The sequence below is a fragment of the Artemia sp. Qi Xiang Cuo genome, chromosome 11, assembly GCF_049724085.1.
Source record: "Artemia sp. Qi Xiang Cuo chromosome 11, ASM4972408v1, whole genome shotgun sequence".
Classification (NCBI taxonomy): Eukaryota; Metazoa; Arthropoda; class Branchiopoda; order Anostraca; family Artemiidae; genus Artemia; species Artemia sp. Qi Xiang Cuo.
This window is the reverse complement of record NC_142804.1, coordinates 17028265-17051280: the sequence shown is the minus strand read 5'-3', so window position 1 is coordinate 17051280 and position 23016 is coordinate 17028265. Positions and strand designations below refer to the sequence as shown.

At 36.3% G+C, this 23016-nt stretch overlaps 1 protein-coding gene across 1 annotated transcript in view; it reads right to left on the bottom strand.

The window, feature by feature from the left end:
* Positions 1 to 23016, bottom strand: part of Uba2 (Ubiquitin-like activating enzyme 2) — a 73274-nt gene that overhangs the window by 48239 nt on the left and 2019 nt on the right. The window contains exons 2-3 of the mRNA XM_089096342.1: positions 11669 to 11823; positions 9126 to 9279 (exon numbers count right to left, since the gene is read on the bottom strand). Coding sequence (XP_088952468.1) covers positions 9126 to 9279; positions 11669 to 11823 — 309 coding nt within the window. The remainder of the gene's footprint in view (positions 1 to 9125; positions 9280 to 11668; positions 11824 to 23016) is intronic.

Sequence of the window (23016 nt, the reverse complement as noted above, 5' to 3'; positions counted from 1 at the left end):
ATAACAGAAGAACAAACACATAAAACGAGCAAAACATTAAAAATAGAAACTAGTGGCTGAGTGAGTAGAGGGAGGCAACAGCAGGCTGATTTTTTATGAAGGTAAAAAAAAGGGCTTCCAAACAGTAAGCAAAGAAAGTGGAGGTAGTCCAGGAAGGGAACGGTTTGACCAGGAACAAATTGCAATAGAAATGATTCTTTCACTACCCGACTCAGAAAAATGCGCTGATTCCAAATATGCAAAGTTTTCTCATCTAGCTGTTTCACAAATATGTTTTTTTTTTTTGAGGTTGAGGTTGATTTTGAGGAGGTGAAATTCGTGTTTCCATATAAAGGCGTACAACAACAGAATTGATGTCTAGAATAGGGTATTAGATCACGGTGAGTATGAAAATCACCTTTATTTGATACGTAAAATTAAAACTTTCATTTATCTTTTAAGATTGAACGATGAATATATAGCAAACTACTAAAAATTATGTTTTTGAGGTTGATGTTGATTTTGAGGATGTAAAATTCACGTTTCCATATAAAGGCGTACAACAACAAAATTAATGTCTAAAATAGGGTAATAGATCATCGTGATTATGAAAATCACCTTTATTTGAATGTAAAATTAGAACTTTCATTTAAATATTCCATCAGTTTCATAACCCTTTTGCGACTGACGGGACCTAACAATCCCAAAATGTAAAAATCCTACGGGCGATTCTAAATCTATCATTACAGTGATAAAACCTGTTCCATCGTGTTTTGCCTTATCTGGCCAGTCGATTAATGGATAACAGGTCAAAGTTCCGTTCAGTCAGTGAGAGTTGTTTAGCTGATGGTGAAGTTCTGCTGTTTCATTTTTGTCAAAAAAGGTAAGAAATCGGGTTTTTTATTTATGATAGCTGATTACAGCATAGTAAGGTCAGAGTAAAAACTGCAAGAGTTTTTGCTGATTTGTAATAAAACATTTTGGTATAGAAAAAAATATGATAAAGCCCTTTGGATGCCCGCTGTGATGGATTCTATATTAGAGACCTTGCAGTCCCAGTGGGCAAGGCCCTTGCCCGGCGGTGACTTTTAATTCCCGTTTGTCGAAGTTGGTAAAACGGCGTTTTTGAAAATGCTTGATGATAATCAGTTTCTAAAGCCGCAGTAATCTTGGAATTATTGTTCTGGTCAACTTTTTGCATGCAGCACATAGCTGATGACGTCGACCACAACGTCCGAACCCTTGATGGTAACGGCACTTTGACGGCATGGGCATATCTGTTTCTGTGACGCCACTGTTGAGGTCTTCAAGAGTACTTGAGAGGAGAAAGTTTGTTACGTCGAGGCAGATAATTGAACCGAACCGAATTCCCATTAAGTATCTCAGACAGACACTAGGACAACATAAACGTCTGTACGATCCACTACTACAAGTTTCAATTCTGGATCCCTCAACATATTGATACTTGATATGGAAGATGTCAAGACTTTTTCCTGTACCCTTGCCGAGCTGGCAGGGAGCTATGAGCGAGCTGTATGTTGATACAAAGTCAGGCTATTACACAGGGAAAGCCTCCATTCTCTTAATACCCATGATAGATATGAGCCCAAGTGATCCCATTTTTATCTACTCCAAACTCAGCTTCGTTTGCGAACAGTGTTTCAGATACGGTGCGACTCCAGTACTGACCTTCGATCAGCCACATTACTGGAAAGCTCTTACCATTATTGCTGCCGAGACGGGGGCAAGTCCTATAAAAAAAAAATCGTACTGCGGCTGGGTGGCTTCCACACACTCATGAGTTACATTGGGGCTGTTAGACAGATTATGGAAGGCTCTGGACTTCAAGACACGTTGGAAATAATATATGCGCCAAATACTGTTCTACAAATTATTTCTGGGAAAGCTTATTCCGGAGCTATACGAGGACACATACTCACTGACTGGGCAGTGAAGACACTTCTCTTCACTGAACTTTACGGCACTGAAGATGATGCTGATTCAGCAGACACGGAAAAAATATTCAGTGCCTCCGACGAGCTTATGGAGTTCTTCACTGTTTATCTTGGTGCATTGGAAGGTCACACAGACATGCGAAGTATGTTTCTTCTCTTAAACAGTCACATTCGGAAAAGTCGCGTACGGCGGAACTGTGGATACAATATATGGAAATGATAGACATACTGAAGAAGTTCATCCAAGCAGAGCGTGTGGGGAACTGGGATCTTCGCTTTTATGTAGTTGAAGCTATGTTTACGTATTTCACAGCGTTAAACCACTTCCTATATGCGAAGTCTGCCAGGGTGTACCTGCAAAATATAAAACAGCTGGAAACTACCAATCCCGACGTCTTTGACAATTTTCAGAACGGGAACCATGTTATCTCCAGATCCGAAAATTTTTGGTTAGGCCAGTTATCAGATCTGGTAATTGAGGAGGTTTTCATGCGCTGGTCGAAAACTAAAGTCAATCTTACAAGGGGAATTGGCAAATGTCAGTTTCAAAGGCTGACTTGGTTACTTTCAGCAGGAACTTGTAATACGATTAATACGTTGACACAAACTTTCGCTAAGGTCCAATACGAGACGAACGAACAGCACAAGGAATTTAGAGAGTCGAGGATTGAACGCGACAACACATGACACTAGCAAGCTCCTTTGCTTTCTTGCTGAGAATACCCCTTTCGCAGAAGACCCGAGCTTGCGAAACATTACCTCTGGAGTTACGGCTGATGAAAAAGTCAACGTCGACACAGCTAGATCCGTCGGACAAAAAATCATGGATAGCATGACAGGGGAAAGCGTCAACACGTACACATTCAAGAAAAAGCCTGTGGCCGTAACGCTTGCTAATAAAGCTGCTCCAGTTATTGACAGACAGTCAGTTGCCGTTGATCCAGCATTCATGTTTCAGCGGCTAGTGACAGTTGCTGGAAATAGCGAAGATGATTTGGAGTCATATTTTAAGTATGAATTGTGTTCACCGCCTCCGTCACTTTTTGAAGCAAACGGACTTCTACAGACAGCCAATAAGCCTGCCCTCGCTGATGCGATGTGGCGTCTAGTTGCAGAGGAGCAGCCAAAAACTGAAGACTTCGTCAAAGATTTCAGTGACAAGCATATATTTCTCGATGGTGGGACACTGCTTCAGCGAATTCCTTGGGAAAAAAACTCAACTTATGATAGTATCTGCCATAAGTACGTTGACTACGTTGAACGGAAATACGGGGCGCAAAGTACGTCGGTGGTTTTCGACGGATACGACCAAGCACCTTCAATCAAAAGACATCACCCATTTGAGACGGAAAGGGAAACGATCGTGCCCGCAGATCAATTTTAGCAGGAATATAGTCTGTTCTACAAAGAAAGAAGTGTTCCTAAGCAATTTCCAGAATAAGCACGCAATCATAGCCATGACCAGTGAGTACCTGACCAAAGCTGGGTGTCAGGTATACCAAGCAAAAAGGGACGCTGATCTTCTCATTGTTCTAACCACAGCTCGATCTGCTTCTCTTATGCCTTCTGTCCTGGTTGGAGACGACACAGATCTGCTTATACTCCTCTGTTATCACGCACAGACAGATAGCCAAGCGATCTACTTTTACTCTGAACCTCGAGCTGAAATCTCAAAGAATAGAATTTGGGATATAAATGCAACGAAACTCAAACTTGGATCTCGTATATGCAGCACAATCCTGTATGTCCACGCCTTCCTTGGGTGCAATTCAATTTCTCGTGTCTATGGCATTGGGGAGTCAGCGGGACTACAGCTTCTGATAAAAAACAACGAGTTTTATGAATCTGCTAAAGTTTTTATAGACCCACTATCCACCAAGCACGACATTTTAGCAGTTGGAGAGAAAGCAATGATACTTTTATATAAGTTCCCAGGCTCAATTTAACCCTCAATCAGTTGCGTCATCTCAGATTCATCGAGAAAGTTACATCATCTGCTTCGTATGTTGAGTTTAAAGTTCTCCCTCCCACTAGTGATGTTTGCAGCTTCCTCTCATTTCGAGTTTATTTGCAAGTTAAATCGTGGAAAACCCTGGGATGTAATCTCGACCCTGGCCAGTTCGGTTGGGTAATTCAGAATGGATTATATCGCCCTATTTTTGGTGAACTCCCCGCTGCCCCCAACTCTCTCCTTACAGTTTTTCGCTGTAACTGCAAAACCGACTGCTCAAATATGCGATGCACTTGCAAAAGAAATAGCATGAAATGCACCTGGGCCTGTGAAGCTTGCAAGGGAACAAATTGTGCGAACTGTGTTACAACTGAGTTTCTCAGAGTTGATGATCTCGAAGATAACGAAGATCTATGAATATTGACATTTCGTTTTTTTATAACATTTGTATATTGTATGTATAACTGAAAAAGTTGAGAATGCTTTAATTGTCAATTAAACCATCAAAATGGGTGGTAGTTGTCATTCTACATTTTAAGACCTGTTTGTTTCAGATTCAGCGTGGTTTAACACTAGATGAGAAAATTCACCCTCCTCCAGCATACTTCTTTAAATATTGATAACCGTTTTTTATCCTTGCAGTTAGAGATCATTTTCAGATTCAGCGTACTTTATTACCCCTAAATGCATATTGTTTTTCGTGGTTCTACGCATTTCTGCAAAAGACATATTTCTCCTCCTCGTTATTTACCTCAACCCAAAAAAAACGTATTTGTGAAACAGCTAGATGAGCAAACTGCATATTCGGAATCAGCATATTTTTCTGAGTCGGGTAGTCAAAGAATTATTTCTATTGCAATTTGTTCCGGGTTAGGCCCATTTTTTTCACATACTTCCTGGACTAAGGGTGGCATAAAACACGAGCGAAGCCTGGTCTTTCACTAATATATGCAGATGTACACATTTAAAGTAACCAAATACAGTGTTTTAAAAGACATACATGTATGTATATATGCACACATTAAACAACACCAAATACAGTCTTTTAATAGATAAGTGTTGAATTCATTAAACTAAAATCTAGTAGTCAATAGATCAAAAAAAGTTTATCCAAAGTTTCGAATTTGAGATTTTATTTCGAGGAGAATTTCAACTATTAATATTAATTACAGTCAGTCTTTAAAACCCAAACTTAGATGTCTGTAATTTTTATTACAACATTCTAATTAAATTATTTTTGAGCTTACAGAAATTGATTAAAGTCAGCCAAAATTTTAAAGCAGTTTGATACCAAATACTAAAAAATACCGTTAAATGAGTTCCTTAAATTGATTTCCTACTAATAATGCCTTTGACTGCCTCAAGCTATTATAATAATTATTTTGGAATTGTTTCAGGCTCAGGATGCAATTCAGGGTATCAATCCGCTTTGCTCAGCAAAACATATTAACAATGTCAGCTGTAAGTTCCCATATAGAAAATGTGTCATATACACAACAGTTTAAAAACTGACAGGGTTACAGAGGACCATAGCGCCTATAGGTTTGAACCCTAGACATATTTTAAATATCATGGGCATTAACTTGGTTTCATATCTATTTATTTGGAATTTCAACCAAAACTACATACACGGTAGTTGAAAGCCTTGTTTAGTTCTCAGGTGAAAATTGCATTGGAATTAAAATTCATATTGAAAATGTAATTTTTTGTATATACAATTAAATTTTTAAATATACAGTTTGTACTTGTTTTGATAGTAAATGGAAAGTAATAAAATCTTATCAAAAGTAAGTTTGGTCAATGCAAATTTACTAAATTTTGCCCATTTATTGATTTTGATAGCTTTTTCTATTAAAATTGACAATTTTTAGCCATATTTTACAAATTGGTCAAGTCTATTTTTCTTTTATGTTTTCTCCCAATTCACTGTTTTAGTCAATCAATCGTTTTTTGGTTTCTAACCAAAGAAAAAGAAAGCCTGCAGTGGCAAACATGCCCCCCCCCAACATATCGAGATTCTTATGATGGTTCCCTATCCAGACAGATTTTTGGCCTATCGTCAAGAAGGATTTAGTTACGAAGGGATTGGGGGTAAAGAAGTCAGATTCGTTTTCGTTTGGTGGTTACTTAGGGTCCATCGCTCGTCCCTGATTGGTCCGAACGCCAAAATGTTACACCCTACAGTGAAAACTTTAGAAGAGGATGGTTGATTTTGTAATTAGTATGTTGTCGGATTTGGAAACCATGAGTAAGTTCACTGAATTTATTACTGAATATTTATTTTCTCCTAGTTAAAGGCTTGAAATTGAAGCAATGAGATTTATACCTGAATCATTTCTTTGGGAGTATTAGCTTCTCCAGTTGAATTGAGTATACATTGTCGAAAAGGGTAATCATAAGTACAATATCGTAGATTAAAGTGGTTTCGCCTATAGGTATTCTTATTTGAATCATTCCGTGTGTACCAGTAATAGTGCTGGCACACCTACATCCCAACCAATGTCTCAAAGAACGTAATTTGACGTATGCTAAAAACAGTTTATATTTCTTTCCTAGTTATTCGCGGGTCCTGGGCTAAATCCTCGGTTCTGGTCCGTCCCCGTTGAATAAATTGGTATCAGTAGAACAATCACTTGCACGACAAAAAAGATTTGAACACTTATAAAGAATGTAATTAATCTAAGTGTCATTGCCCTACAGTAAACAATCTAAACCCAATATGTCAAGTACCCCTCCCCCTGGATTGATTTCACTTCATGCACTTTCTACTTATATTCATAAGAACCTTTCGAGCAGAACAAAGCGATAGAAATCCCAGCAATTCCACAAGTTCGTATGTTAGAATTTAGAATTACCAATGTAACTCCACCTAAATTCTAGCTCTCCTTCCGACGCCTTCAAATTCAAGAATTTGATTGTCTATACTTGAAAAAAAAAAAAAAAAAAAAAAAAAAAAAAAAAAAAAGGTAATATAAATTCTAGGCAGTTCTAGTTGCAGCTCTAACGTATAGTTTAAATTTTTCAATGACTCATCCATCTCAAAAGATCCATTTTGTTAGAGTATCATGCAGTGAACGTCCTGGAAAGGTGTAAAGAGCAAAGTTTGCCCATTTCATACTTGGATTTATCATCGAGAAAAGAGGAAATTTTTGATCGTGGGTGTCCCCAAAAAGGCGGACTGTATTAAGGTGAAACGTCAGATTTCTGATGGAAAGCTAACGGGGGACAGCCAACCCCCCACTCGCGCTTTTTAGAAATATTCACTTCGTTCAAAACAATCAAAAGTTCTAATAACTATGCCTCCAAACATGCGATGACCCCAAAAGCCCCCGGGGAAAGCTTTGTAAATAATGCTATTTGCCCATTACTTACAGGATTTTTAATTGGGAAAGGGGGGATCTGTGATCCCCCCTTTCCCAAATGTATGCTCAGATGTATCCAAAAAGACTAAGAGCATTAAGCTGAAACTTCAGGGAATGTTAAACAAAATGAAAAGACATTATGTACATCCAGGTTATCAAAAGAGCGAATTAATTTTAAAAAATTTTCAAAAGAAATTCTTCAAACAAAAGTAAAACACCCTATTAAAACTTACGACAAGCAGAAATAGACAGTTCAAACTCGAAATGACCAGAAATTAATATCAAAGAATAATTTAAACCATATCAAACAGATATTTAAGTAAACAATCATCTCAAATCTGAATGTAACAGGTACTGAAATATATGAAAAAAAAATTCCTCAAACGAGGTAAAATTAAAATGAATACCCCAGTCAAAATTAAAACAAACAGAAATTATTACACATTGGATTTTAGCAGCTGCCCACGCCTCCTTATCAGCCGTAAACCTTCTAAAGTCTATTGTGTCATTCGAGTTTTACTGAAAATAAGACACATTTTAAACGACATTTTTGTAATTGTAAAATGGAAAAACAAAAAATTAATGTTAAATAAAATCTTGAATCGCTAAGACTTCCAGGAGTTAGCGTCATTATACATTAAACATCATGTTCATCTCCATTGTTGTTTTTGTTTCATTCATCTTGATTACCGCAGTGATTCGATTTTTTTTATTTTTCGTCGAAGCTTTGAAAAATTGAACCACACTGTTGAAAATATAATTAGTTAAATACAACGCAATTAATATTAGACTTTAAAAGGTTTACAGGTAGAAAGGGGAAGGGCAGTAGCCAAACTCCTGCGCAGTGTAACTTCTGTTCGTTTTAAGTTTGACTCGATGATTCATTTTAATTTTTACTTGTTTTACAACTATTATTCTTCTATATCAGTGCCTGTTGCATTTATGTTTGATGTGATTAATTATTTTAATTTCCGTTATCCTTTCAATTATTCTTTGACAGTAATTTCTGATTGTTTGAATTATTTATAGGACTGTTTGAAGTTTGAACAAGTTGGAAAAAGTTTGAACTATTATAGGACTTTATTTCTGTTCGTCTTAAGTTTTAAATGGCTCTTTACTTTTCTTTGAAAAATATTTTTTAGTCTACTTACATTATTTTAGTTTGTTTGTTTTAATTAGTCTACTTGCAATGTCATTTTTTGGTTTTATCGCTATCCAAGCAGCTCTACTTTTTTCCGCTTTTAAGTTATTTTATAATCTTTGTCAGTGTCTCTGTTTTCATTAGCGTTTATTATAATGAGCTGTATACCTTTTTTTCTCTACTCTGCCTTTTTTTTTACGACGGGTCTTCAAATTAACAACAACAAAAAATAACAACTTTTGTTCAAAACTTACACATACCAGTCACAACCTTGTCCACCCTCAGCTAATCTATGGAAATTATGCTGGTTTTTGGATATATTCCCTTATTACTGGACAATTATAAAAATGTATGCGCTTATTCAACCACTTGTTTGGATTGGCATCAATAATGGAAGTAGTCTGGTCATTTTAGACTTTTCTTTAACAAAAAGATTTTTTTCTAGATTTTACAATTTGGTTCTTTTCCCTATTTTCTTTCTTTCCCTAATAACTTTCTTTTCTTTCTTTCCCTATTTTACAATTTTTTTGTCAAATCTAAGCGATCTAAAATAAAACTTGAGCAAAATAATAAATTAATAACTATTTTCTTGAGTGAGCACGCACAAAAAAAGATAAATTTGAACACGCATGGAGCTCTTTTTAAACCAATCATGTCACCAAAAGAAAGCTTGTGTTCTCTGCTGCCTCTTCAGTACATATTCTATCTAAGAAGGAAGGAGTCTATGTTAGACTTACTGTAACTTGACCTAAATAGCCTGCTGAGCCACTTTCTATGAGCGGAACCTTAGCAGCCAAACAGAGTCTATTCACATGACTTCTTGCTGCTCTGTTATCCAATGCATTCATGACTATGGTGAATTGTTGAAAATACTTAACGTCATATTCTTTGCTAAAAAAAAAGGAGAAAAGTAACTTACAAGTCAGATGTATAAGCGCATATGTTACTATGTCTGATATCTTACACTTCTTGGTCGAAAACTGTGAAACTGGCATTCAGGTATGCAAATGTTCCAAACAAAGATAAAGGTAAAGCATACCATATATTAAATACATAGCTTAACCTAGGTACCTTCCCCCCTCCCCCTAAACCCCAAAAAACAACAGTTTAAAATATCGTAAACGCAATGAAAACCACGCTTTGCGACATCACAATACCACGATCTTGGTTTAAAAATAAAAAGTAAGATTTGTCTTGAAAATCGTGGATTCTTGCAAGGAAGCTTTTTTGATCATAAATTGAAAGCTCTAGTACCCCCCCCCTTAAGGGCCAGAGGTAATGGGGGGGGGGTTATCCGAACCCTGTCATGGGGCCGATTTTGCATTTCATGTGCTCATTTTATAAGCCCCCATGGCCAACAAACCAGAGACAAACAGTTTATCAGGTCATTTATGGGCAACTTTGGCAGCCAAACGAAAATCTATTAACATGGATTCTAGGTGCTCTGTTATCAAATGCGTTCATAAACCTTTCACAGTTCGTAAACTATACTAAACCTTTCAAAACATTTAGCACCAAGACATTGGCTTTAAAAAATGGAGAATAAAGTACTTTATACACTATACAGCAATTTAAACAAAACAAATATTCAAAGTGATTTCTTAGATGAAAAAAGGACATCTGCTAACACTTTCAATGTCTAAAAAAAAAACGAAGAAAAATACGTGGATAAATTATCAAATAAAAGGTCAAACTTTAAGGGCATCCTCTTTAATTCAGGTTAAATAATTGGAAAATTCTCAGATAGTAAACAATCACTTTCCGAACAAACCTTCTTTAAAATTTTAAAGATAAGTATTTCGAGCCGGGTCAATAATTTTTGAGAAGTGAGCCAAGCAGTTGAACAATAGCAATAATTTTCAGATACTTTCAGATTTCTATGTTTGAGCTTATCCCTGAAATTTTCGTTTGTTTGCCTTTATTACTTTCTCTAAAAAATCAAACAAAGTTTGTTTGGAAAGCAATTGTTTGCTCTAAGCAATACTGGGGAAGGGGGATGGATGCATAAAACCCTAAAAATTGGAAAATACTTACTTTTTTTATTAATTTCTTTTCAATAAAGATATTATTTTAAAGTTACCTTTTACACTACAACTTAACATTGACATAACCATATTTCTAAAAATGGTATAGAAACATTTTTAGGTTAGCTTACAGTTTCTTGATGAGTCGCTAAGTTTCAAAGGTCATATTGCATGTCTATGTAGTAAATTAGCAAGGAGTGTTGGTATTATTTAAAAACTTAAGCACATTTTCCTGACATTATACTAAGAATGTTGTGTTTCTTATAGGCAAATTCGTGAATCGATTTTGTTGTTGTTTGTCTTTGTTGAAAATTTTTGCATATCACCTTATTCATCTTTGGGTTTTGACTATACAACTATTTTGATAATATGACTATGAGTATTTACTGGTGATAGCTGGAATATATCAGCAAGGCATTGTTAAAAATAATTTCGTAGATTTCCCGTGAATTTTCCAAAAGAGGATGCCGTCCTCAACTTTCGAACTCTGTGTTGGTAGGCATGCGAATATAATTTTTCATTCTACACAGGAAAAGATTTCTGCAATGGGAGGGATGCTTGAACTTTGCAGCACTAATAGTAAAGGCGTAGACCAAGGGTTTTCCTGGGAATCATATCAGCAAGGCATTGTTAAAGATAAATTTGTATATTTCTTTTGCAGGAATTTGTGAATTTTACATTGTTTTTTGTACATATAATCACCAACACAAATTATTGTCTCTTTTTTATCTTTGCTTTCCCCATGAGCATCATCTATTTATAATTATGGAAGTTGAAGGCGTCATTTGATACATATGTTGTTGGTCATAACTATTAGACCAAGATTTAGCACTAGACATATTTGGCCTCGAATTTAGAGATTTTGCTGAAGGAATTGAACTCACGGAATGTTCTAGAGGAATGACGTAAATTACTAAAATTGTACTATTTGAAGTTTATGAATTTGGTGCAGACTGCTTGGCCATATAAAGTCATTAATTTTTGTTGTTTTTTGGAATGGCTAGCAGTGCATTTGCTTGTCTGAGGCTGGTTAAATCAGGACCCTGTCATCTTTTTTTCTTATTATCTTCTTTTTACCTTTATTCCAATTAAATTGTTTTTGTTGAGGTTATTTGATGTTTAGTCCCTTACAGGCCATAGCCTCTGGGGATTTCCATTGATGCATGAATTTCTTTTTCTTTCTTAACAAAAAACCCCAATGTTATATAGTTATCAAAACTTAAACGTAAAGATATGCCAGCTTGGGTTAGTCTTACCTCATAATACTATTGTGATAAGCAGTAACCTTCATATCTGGCTTTAATTCTAGAATAGATGAACAGGCAATCACTGACTTGGGCTTTCCAACATGTTCTTTTCTAAATAAAAACTGGCGGTTGAGGTTACTAACATCAATTGTATCCAGATCAATCTAAAACAAAAAAATATGAATAGAAAAAAAATTCAAGTAGCAAAAGTAGGAGAGCAAAAATGATATGTTCCAATACATGAGAGAAATTCTTCCAGCCTGCAAAAACAGTTACTTGCCTTAAAACTACATTACCGTACTTAATGGCCATAAAATGATAATTGTCACAAGGGACTCCTCCAATACCATTAACATTGCTAAAGACCTGTTGACACAATTGAAAACAACCAACAATGTGTGTTGACAGAAATAGTAGATATAATACATCCAATAGATATACAAAGAAAACATGAATAGCTAATATCATTGGGTATGGCAGTTCATTGCCTTAAATGAATTAATTCACAGGCAATAAGAAGCCATATTTTTGTGATTATTTATTGATTTTTAGATCAGGTGTCTCACAAAACTTCAGAAATATGATTCAACTAGCTTTTTAGAGTTGTTTTGAGGAATTGGCAACACTGCCTCAGCAGCATTGCAAAAAAAAAAAAAAAAAAAAAAAAAAAGGGTAATTTGAGACAAAGGAATGCACCACCTTAAAAATCGGAAACCTTGCATGTGTTTATTTTTTAGGCAAGATTGACTAAAAAAAAAACCTTTTCTACAAAATGTTTTTCAAAAAAAAAGTAAAGAACTCCACTAAACCAAACATGAACAAAAATAGAATCAAATAATCTACCAAGCATTCAACTACCACAAACCAGTATCAATAAATAAATGAAACCCAAAACCAATAGAAATTAAAATAAATAACAGAGTCAAACTCAAAACGAGCAGAAATTAATATGAATAGGGTTCTAAACCCCATGCTTTCTAAAAGCCATAAAATAATTTGCAGTTTACTAGCCATTTTGTTCAACGTAGTTGGAAGTTCTGGAAATCAGGTCTTTGAGGATGACACTCCCCCCACAGCCTTCAGGGCTAAGGTTGTGAGTTAGACCCCGGGGGCATATAATGTTTTTATAGAATGTTTTGATGTGGAAACTTCAAAAATGGATCAATTAGTTGGGTCTGGAGAGGGCTAGTTCCCTTATAAATGGTCAGAACTGATCAGAGGGCGAACGCCCTCCCTCCAGGACATAACTTACATGCCCCTTATATGCCCCCAGGGCATACCTTACAACCCTTGCCCTGAGGGTTGTGGGGGGAGGGTTTTCATCCTCAAAGACCTAATTCCCAGAACTTTAAACTACGTTGAACAAAATGAATATCTCAAAATTTTGATTGGATGTGTTTGGGGAAATAGTGGGTGTGAGAGGGGTGTTACTTGCCATCCAATTACTTTTGACTATTAAAAAGGACACTAACCATTTCAATTTCCAATCAAATGAGCCCTTTTTGAAGTTTCTACAACAATACTTCCTATAAAAACCTTATATGCCCCCAGGGCATAACTTACAACCCTTGCCCTGAGGGCTGTGGGGGAGAGGGGTGTCATCCTTAAAGACCTAACTTCCAAAACTTTCAACAACATTGAACAAAATAGCTATCTAAAAATTTTGACTGGATGTGTTTGGCAAAAAGGTGGACGTGAGAGGGGTTTAGTTGTCCTCCAATCACTTTCGACTATTAAAAAGGGCACTAGCCCTTTGGATTTCCAACCAAATGAGCTCTTTTTCAAGTTTCTATGCCAAAGCTTTCAATAAAAACCTTATATACCCCCAGGGCATAACTTATAACCCTTGCCCTGAGGGCTCTGAGTGGGTTACTGTCTTCAAAGACCAAATTTCCAGAACTTTCCAGTATGTTGAACAAAATGGCTATCTCAAAATTTTGATCAGATGTGTTTGGATAAATGGTGGGCGTGAGAGGGGGGTTAGTCGTCCTCAAATACCTTTTGACTGTTCAAAAGGGCACTTATCCTTTCAACTTCCAAAGGAACGAGTCCTTTTTCAAGTTTGAACAACAACGCTTTCAATGAAAACCTTATATGTCCCCCGGGCATAACATACAACCCTGGCCCTGAGGGCTGTGGGGGGGGGGGGGGGGTTGTCATCCTCAAAGACCTAATCTGCAGTACTTTCAACTACGTTGAACAAAATGGCTATCTCAAAATTTTGATTGGATGTGTTTGGGGAAAAGGTGGGCATGAGAGGGGGGTTTAGTTGCCCTCCAATCCCTTTCAACTATTAAAACGGGCACTAGCCCTTTGTATTTCCAATCAAATGAGGCAATTTTGAAGTTTCTATGACAAAGCTTTATATAAAACCTTATATGCCCCCAGGACGTAACTTGCAAACCTTGCCCTGAGGGCTGCAGGGGGAGTGTCCTCCTCAAAAGCAAAATTTCTATCTGGAAATCAACTAGGCCTACATTGAACAAAATGTCGATCTCGAAATTTGATTGGATGTGTTTGGGGAAATGGTGGGCATGGAAAAGGTGTTAGTTGCCTTCCAATCACTTTTGACTATTAAAAAGGGCACTAGCCATTCCAATTGCCAATGAAATGAGCACTTTTTGAAGTTTCTACAACAACTCCTTTGATACAAAGTGCCCTCTTCTAGAAAAAAAACAAAAAACAATACATTGTACCAACCTTGTTCTTTACTTATGCAGCACAATTGCACTGATAGATTACGGATAGATTAACTCAGCACTCTAGTTCAATTAACAATACACTCAAAAAGCAAAAAAAAAAAACAGAAAATTTTGACTCTGCTGTTGCAGAGCACATTTTTGAAAAACCCAGATCATACTATTTTATTTAATCTAGCTAGCCTAATTTTGCATGACAAAAGTATTGTCCAGCACTATAGAGGAGCTGTTAAAATCTATAAATACCAACATTTAGGTCTAGCTTTGAACAGGGATTCAGGTGATTTAAGAATAAATGAGTCGTATTTCAGTTTTCTCAAAAAAGAACCCAACAGTTCCTTAAGTCTCAAAGAGTGTCTGCAAGGAATGCAGTTATTAAAATCAGGAGTCAGATGACATAGCTCTCAAACTCATTCAATGCTGTTTTGTTTTGGTTTGAGTGAATGAATGTTTGTCTTTTATTTCTCAGTTATTTGCTAGTATCCATTGATGGCGGTTCAATTTTGAATTTCTTTGTTAATCATGGATATTAGTGAATGACTCACTTTTATTGTTGTTAGGTATTTGGTTTTAATTCTTAAAATTTTTAGGCTTTCATTGATTTTTATTCATCTTTTAATTTTTTGGTTTTTTCATTGTTTTTTTTTAACATTCACATTGACTTTCGACGTTTATTGGTTTGTTCTTTGGCACTTGCAGTGCTATGTTGTGTTTTTTTTTAGTATTTTCATTTGGCCTTTAAAAACCCCATTTTTGCTCGTTTTTTTTTTTGTGTGTTATTATTATTATATTTTTCTTGTCCCTCAGCCGCTTACTTCAGAGCAACCAGTTGTAGAGAATTAGTAGGAGGTTCATTTGACAGGTATTGAAAGTTCTAGCACTTCTTTCAAGAGGTAAGATTGAATATAGAGTAACTAGCTTTCTCTTGCAGCCAGGATACTCCTATAGTGCGAGGTCAAAGTTTCAACATGGCAATTTTATCAAAATGTTAAAAGGTAAAAAAAAAATTATCCAAGGAGGGGGACAGATGACTCATAAAGCCCAAAGGACAAGGGGCCCAATTTATACAAGTAGCCAATTTTAGTACCAAACCATTGGAGAACTGTGTGTTTTTTTTTAATTGTAATCAGGCAAGGAATTTAAATCCACACAATTAGAGTTAGAGGCATTTACAGAGTTCATAGCCTTCACAACACTTGATTTTCAGCAGAAAGGTAGGCATGTTGCATACTGTTTAATAGAAAATCATGCTAGGGTTTTCAATCTGCATTATTAGAAGGGAACAATTTATGAAACATAGCGCCAAAACAGACCAAATCTAAGCTGTTGAATGACTTGGTGTCATCACCAAGACATCAGTTTTTTCAATTTGGACAATTTAAAACTTGTATATCCTAAGCATGTTTTTTACTTTTTCAGGCAGTCCCAGTCTCCATGGGTACTTTTAAGGCTGAAAGAGGCAAATCAGGTGCAATTGAAGTGTTTTTTTTGGTTTTTGTTTTTTTTCTTTAGAAAAAGTCTGTTTTACAATGAATGAAAAGCTGTTTTTACTCGGCTGAATTTTCCTGAAAAAGCCATAATGAAGACAGGGCTTAACTTGGTCCAAAAACAAGCCAAGCTGCCATGGAAAAAGTGGGGTAGCATAGTAGCAATGCTACTTGGCAGTTTTCATAGCAAAATATTTTTTTTTCGTTTTAAGCTTGATTTTCATATTCAATCTAAGCATTACTCACTTTGAGATCTATTTATTCATTTACATTATTACTTGTTGTATGTTTTTTGCTATGATTTTTTGTTTAATTTCTGTTTATTTTGGGTTTCATTTATCCTTTAATAGTAATTTCTGGTCGTTTTGAGTTTAATTTTTAACAGGTATTTGTATCTTCTGAGCTTAAATTTAAAATGGCCTTTACTTTTCATTGAAAAACTTATTTTTCGGAAATTTTTTTTTTAATTAATTTTTATTTGTTTTTGGTTGCAAAACGTTTCAAGTTTTTAAAAATTCATCATTTCAAAATCAAACTTTTTTAAGAAATCAAATGTTCATCAAAGTATCAAAACTGGTATCAAAGTAACAATATCAAAGTGAAAAAATGGGTTTGTGTCAACCTTGGAGTTTTTATTATCTGATGTTTGAACTGTTCACTCTTAATAAGTGAACTAGAACTTTCAATTTCCAATCAAATGAGCCCTCTATGAAGTTTATACAAGCATCCCATTCATAAGAACCACACATGCCTTTAGGGCATAACTTAGAACACCTTCCCCCAGGCCCTGAGGGGTTGTATTGACACCAGAGTTTTTCTTATCCAGCCTTTGAACTATTTTCTTTTTAAAAAAAAATGTCCATCTCAAAATTTCCATCAGATTGGTTTTGAAAACGGCGTGGGGGGGGGGGGGGGGTTAGTTACCCTTGAACCCTTTTTAACTATTAAAAAGTGAACTTGAACTTTCAGTTTCCAATCAAATGAGCCCTCTCTGAAGTTTATGCAAGCATTCCTTTGATAAGAACCATATATGCCCCAGGGCATAATTTACAATGCGTGCCCTGGGCCCCGCAGGGTTGTGTTGACAACCCAAGTTTTTGTTATCTGATTTTTGAACAATTTTTAACTTAACTCAAAATTTTTATTGGATGCATTCGGGAAAAAAGGGACATGGGGGGCTAGTTGCCATCCAATCTCTTTTGACTCTTAAAAACTGAACTAGAACTTTCAATTTCCAATCAAATGAGCCCTCTCTGAAGTTTTAACAAGCATCCCTTCCATAAGAACTATATATTCCCCCAGGGCAAAACTTACAACTTCTGCCCTTGGGCCCTGGGGGGGGGATTGTGTCAACCCTAGAATTTTTTTTATATGGTTTTTGAACTACCTGGTATTTAAAAAAAAACAGCTATCTCAACATTAATATCAGATGGGTTTGAGAAAAAAAGGGCATGGAGGGGCTAGGTGCCCTCCAATCTCTTTTGACACTTAAAAAGTAAACTAGAACTTTCAATTTCCAATCAAATGAGCCCTCTTTAAAGTTTATACAAGCATCCCTTCCATAAAAACCATATATGCCCCCAGGGCATAGCTTACAACACCTGCCCCCTGGGCTGTGGGGGGTTGTGTTGACACCAGAGTTTTTTTTTTATATGATCTTTGAATTTTTTTTAACAAAATAGCTGTCTAAAAATTTTTATTGGATGCATTTGGGGAAAAGGCTGTGGGGGCGGGGGGGGGGGGGGCTGGTTACCCTTCAATATCTTTATATGCTTAAAAAGTAAACTAGAACTTTCAATTTCCAAACAAATGAGGTCACTCTGAAGTTTATATGAGCATTCCTTCCATGAGAACCATATATGCCCCCAGGGCATAACTTATAACTCTTGCCCTGAAGACTGTGGGGGAGTGTCCTGCTCAAGGATATAATTTCCAGAATGTTGAACTACATTGAACAAAATGGCTACTGTATCTCAAAATTTTTATGGCTTTGTTTGGGGAAATGGTGGGTGTGGAAGGGGTATTAGTTGCCTTCCAATCACTTTTGACTATTAAAAAGGACACTAACTATTTAAATTTCTAATTGAATGAGCCATTTTTGAAGTTTCTACAACAACACTTTCTATAAAAACCTTATATGTCCCCAGGCCATAACTTACAACCCTTGCCCTGAGGACTGTGGGGGGGGGGGGTTATCATCTTCAAAGACCTAATTTCCAAGATTTTCAACCACATTAAACAAAATGGCTATCTCCAAATTTTGATTGGATGTGTTTGGGGAAATGGTGGTGTGAGAGGGGGGTTAGTTGCCCTCCAATCACTTTTGACTATTAAAAAAGGCACTACCCCTTTGAATGTCCAATCAAATGAGCCCTTTTGAAGTTTCTACAACAAAGCTTTCTATAAAAAGCTTACATGCCCCCAGGGCATAACTTACAACCCTTGCCATAGATAATTTCGGAGACCACACTGCCTTTCCATGACGATAAATAAAAGTTCAAATAGGGATAAAATCCTTTTAATAGACAGTGATGATGATAACAGTGATAGAAATTCACAAAAAATACCAGATATTTTGGTCACATATACAGTGACCGTCATCAGTAGTAAAACTAAAATAAAACAATTTAAAACAAAAGCTTACATACTAAATCAAATAACACTACATATTGTTAAACAATATGCAGTGTTATTTGATTTAGTATATAAACTTTTGTTTTAAATTGTTTTATTTTAGTTTTACTACTGATAACAGTCACTGTATATGTGACCGAAATATCTGGTATTTTTTTGTGAATTTCGATCACTGTTATCATCATCACTGTCTATTAAAAGGATGTTATCCCTATTTGAACTTTTATTTATTGCCCTGAGGGCTGCGGGGGGAGTGTCCTCCTCAAAAAACAAGTCCTATCTGGAAATTAACTATGTAGAACAAAATGGCTATCTCAAAATTTTGATTGAATGTGTTTGGGGGAAATGGTATACATGGAAGGGGTGTTAGTTTCCTTCCAATCACTTTTGACCCTTAAAAAGGGCACTAGAACTCTTGATTTCCAATTGAATGAGACCCCTTTGAAGTTTATACAATGACCCCTTCCATACAAAGTGCCTCTGGGAAAAAAAAAATAATAAAACATTGGAGCTGTATGGCCTTTACTATAGGCAATGCTATAGTGTTGCCTCTGACAATCTTTTCTCCAAATTGTTGACAAGCCAACACAAATCAAGGATAACCAGGAACTAAACCTTCTTGATTTAGTCTTCCTCAAGATACCAGAAACTCATCCCTCTACAACATATTTACTTCCTGTTAGAAAAAGCCATCCCACACTTTTATCACTGAACTCAAAACCCCATTCTTGAAAGCTAAGAATCATTATGTCAACAAGAGAAACTAACTTTGATATGGTCAGCATTGATCTCAGTAATATACTATGGGACAAAACTTTTATATGACCCAAGACCAGTAATGAAAGTTTGGTACTTATGTATTAAACATAATCTTTTATATAATGCAATGAAACCAGTCACAAAAAACCTGCTAAAGACAGGTTAATTCAAGAGACCACTACAGAGTCATGCAATGCAAAGTGTGGTTTTCATTGCATTTACAATATTTAAACTGTTATTTTTTGGGGTAGAGGCGGGGGGGAGGTACCTAGGTTAGGTTACATATTTAATATATGGTATGCTTTACCTCCCCCCTCCCCTGATGTGCAAATATATAGCCCAAATTTGTTTCTAAACTATTATATATGCATCCTATATTATTTTTTTTTTCATTAGCATTAACCAAACTTGACTTCTTTAGCAGTATATAAAAGAGTACATTTAATACATAAGTACCAAAAGTTTTTCAAGAAAGTATTCCTTCACAAAGGGACTGCTTATACTCCATAAAGTCTGTCCAAAGCCTAAAGACCCTGCCAACTATGATTAAGGCACTAAACTTCAAATGGAAATAATGGGATAAGCTGATCAAGGGTCTATTCTGACAAAAAGAAACTGCCACATAACCACTCTATTAGCTTTGAATCCAATGCCAATTCTAAAACATTCTGGTGGTATCTCTCCAGTCAGAATTAAAGCATGCAAGGGGAGAAGAAACTAATGACATAAAAAAGCAAAGAAACAGCCTCTACTGACAAGACTTGCAAACATACTAAACAAGCAATTTGTATCAGTATTCACCACTGAACATACTGATTATTTACCCTCCACTCCAGGACATACCATGGCAACTCCAAAAATATCATCAAAAAGTTCAGACAATGCCAATCAACACATCAAACCCCTACTTCTGAATGCACACACATATGAACAAAAATTTCCTGCAAAAAGATCTGTTCCACATGTCAAAAGCCAAAGTACTTTGCAAAGGTTTATAAAATCAGATCTGTCAACAAAATTGAAACATTACCAGCTGAGAACAGAGGAAACAAGTACTTTATTGAATTTCCTGACAGTAGAGAAGATGCAGTTCAGAAGTCAATAATCAGTCAACACACAGTCAGTGAAACTGACTTCAAAATTAATACAGGAGCTGATGCAAGCATTCTCTCAGCAAGCCCACCTTGATTCCCAACAAGAATATCAAGATAAGCTATAGTGGTTGCAGCATGAGGGTGATTGGAATTTGAGAAATTATGATTCAGTAACTCATGTTTTTTATGTTGTCAAAGTCAACACAGGACCAATTCTCAGCAGACAGAAATTTGAACTTGTTAAAATATGTCCTCAGCCTGTCACATGACACAGGCATGTCCACAGTATGTTTAGAAAGTTTTAACAAATGGCCTCTTGTATGGTGCTGACTTGCATGTTTTGAGAAGAGAGTATTAATAATAATATAATGCAAAACAAATAGGCCACAGGGCCTCTACAAAAATCTTTTAAATTGAAAAAAAGTTGTAGGCACTTTCACTGTAGTATTTGTCCAGTTCCTGCTTGAACAAGTTTAATGAGTTGGCATTGATGACTTTAAAGGGGAGATTGTTCCAGTGTTGTGTTACTTGGTTCTTGAATGCTCATTGGCCAATATCCTATTGGAACCTTTCCTCTTCAAGCTTGAGGTTGTGGCCATGAAAATTCGTGTGGCTGACGTTGAAAACATTGTTAGGCTGGAGGTTTCCTTAGCCATCATAGCTAAGCTTCTACAACTCAATGAGGTCTCCTTGGTGCAGTTAATAAGCTACTGAAGGAAATTTGAGCTTGCAGAGCCTATCTTTGTAAGGTAAGTTTCTCAAAGTCGGACAGAACTTTGTTATTTGTCTTTGAACTTTTTCAAGAGCTTCAATGTCTTTGTTGTAAATGGGACGTGTAGTGCAATGACCATATTCAAGGATTGGCTGTAATAAAGCTTTGTAGAGAAGGCAAAGGGTCTTATCATTTCCAAAAATGAAGTTGCACCTTAAAACTCCTACAACACAATTTGCTTTCCCAATAATGCTGTTATAGTGGGCCTGGAAGTCAAGGTTGCTGTCAATGACAACTCCCAAGTTGCACTCCTCCTGGCAAGATGTGATTGGTAAGTCTCCTAATCTATATTCATAGCGGATAGTAGGTTTCCCTATTGTTAGCTTGTGGCTTTTGTCGATATTGATTTCTATCAGCCAGTTGGACATCCAACTATTGAGCTTGTCAAGGTCCTCTTGCAGAGATTGTGCATTGGCAGCTGTTTTGATTACTTTATACTGCTTGGTGTCAGCTGCGTACAGTAGAATCTCAGAGCTGATACCTTCTACTAGATCATTGAGATACAGGTTAAATAAGAGAGGGTCAAGGACCAAGCCCTGGGGAACACCACTGATTACCTCTACTTGAAGTGTGCTCAAAACTCTGTCTACTGATACTGTTATTATTGTTTAGTAGGCTAATATATTTGTAGGTCAGCATCATGTCACCACACCAGAATCTGAAGACAAGTATTGGGAGTTTTAGGTGCTCCAGCCTCTTATTGTATGGCATATTTTGCAGACCATTTATCCATTTTGCAGCATGCCTTTGAACATCTTGGACTAGGCTAGTATCATTCATATAGGAGGGGGAAGTAAGGCATGGCCCAGAATCAAGAATAGGCCTGACAACAGCCTCAGGAAGACAGACCAAGAGCAACTGGTGATTGTCTGTTTGAGCAAACCAAGACTAGGATTTGCTCTTGATACTGCTGATAGCCAGTGATCATGGATTCAAGCTGGTTATCAATTATAACACCCAAAAAAATACCTCTCTTTTATCATGGTTAGCATAAACAAATAAGAAGAACAACAGGGAAATTTTTTTATACAAGACAGTGGAACGCAACTTTAAATGAATATTTTGACCCTATATCCAAGGGCCGTCCTCAGCAAAACAGACGAAGAGAATAAAAACACTATAAAAAAAACTTACATTAAAATTCAATCATTAAAACTGTTTAAAAAGTTTCAAAACAGCCCTAATATCATTACTTCAAGGAAGTTCAACCAGGACTCAAACCAGGAACAATGGTTAGCCTGCACCTGGATGTGAGACTGGGACCCCTTGTCAATCATTTATTTATGGCAGAGGTTGTTTTTGCCAGGTGTTTTGGAGGGTGCTAAACTTCGTGATGTTATAATTATATATAATTATATGATGTTATAATTATAATGGCTAATCATTTGCCCAGGTTTGGATTTTCAGGAGATTAGACTGTAGGCTTTGTTGGTCTGCTGGTCTGAAGAGCTTGGAATCATCAGCATAGAGTGTGATGTTATTGGTGACTTCCTTCATCATATCATATATGTAAACGAGAAAGAAGGTAGGGCACAAACTGAACCTTGAGGAACTCTACTGGTGACTTCACATGGTAGGGAAAAGACTTTGTCACCATTATTTGTGAAAAAGTTGGACTTGCTGTTTCTGATCTGTCAAGAAATTCATTAGGCTACCCATTTGACCATGTCAGTACTGATGTCAACAGCTGATAACTTTGCCTTAAGACATGTGTGTGGTATCTCACCAAATGCTTTGTCAAGATCAAGTAGCCTAGTGACAAGTCTACTGGTATTCTTAACAAGTCCAATGCTTCAGGGAGAATATACATTTTGAGCCCCTAATGGTGTGCTAAAAGGCAAGACAGTCTATACAAAGAAAAAGTCTAAAAACATAGGCCTAGCCTACTTCTAAAAAAATGTATAGTGATAAA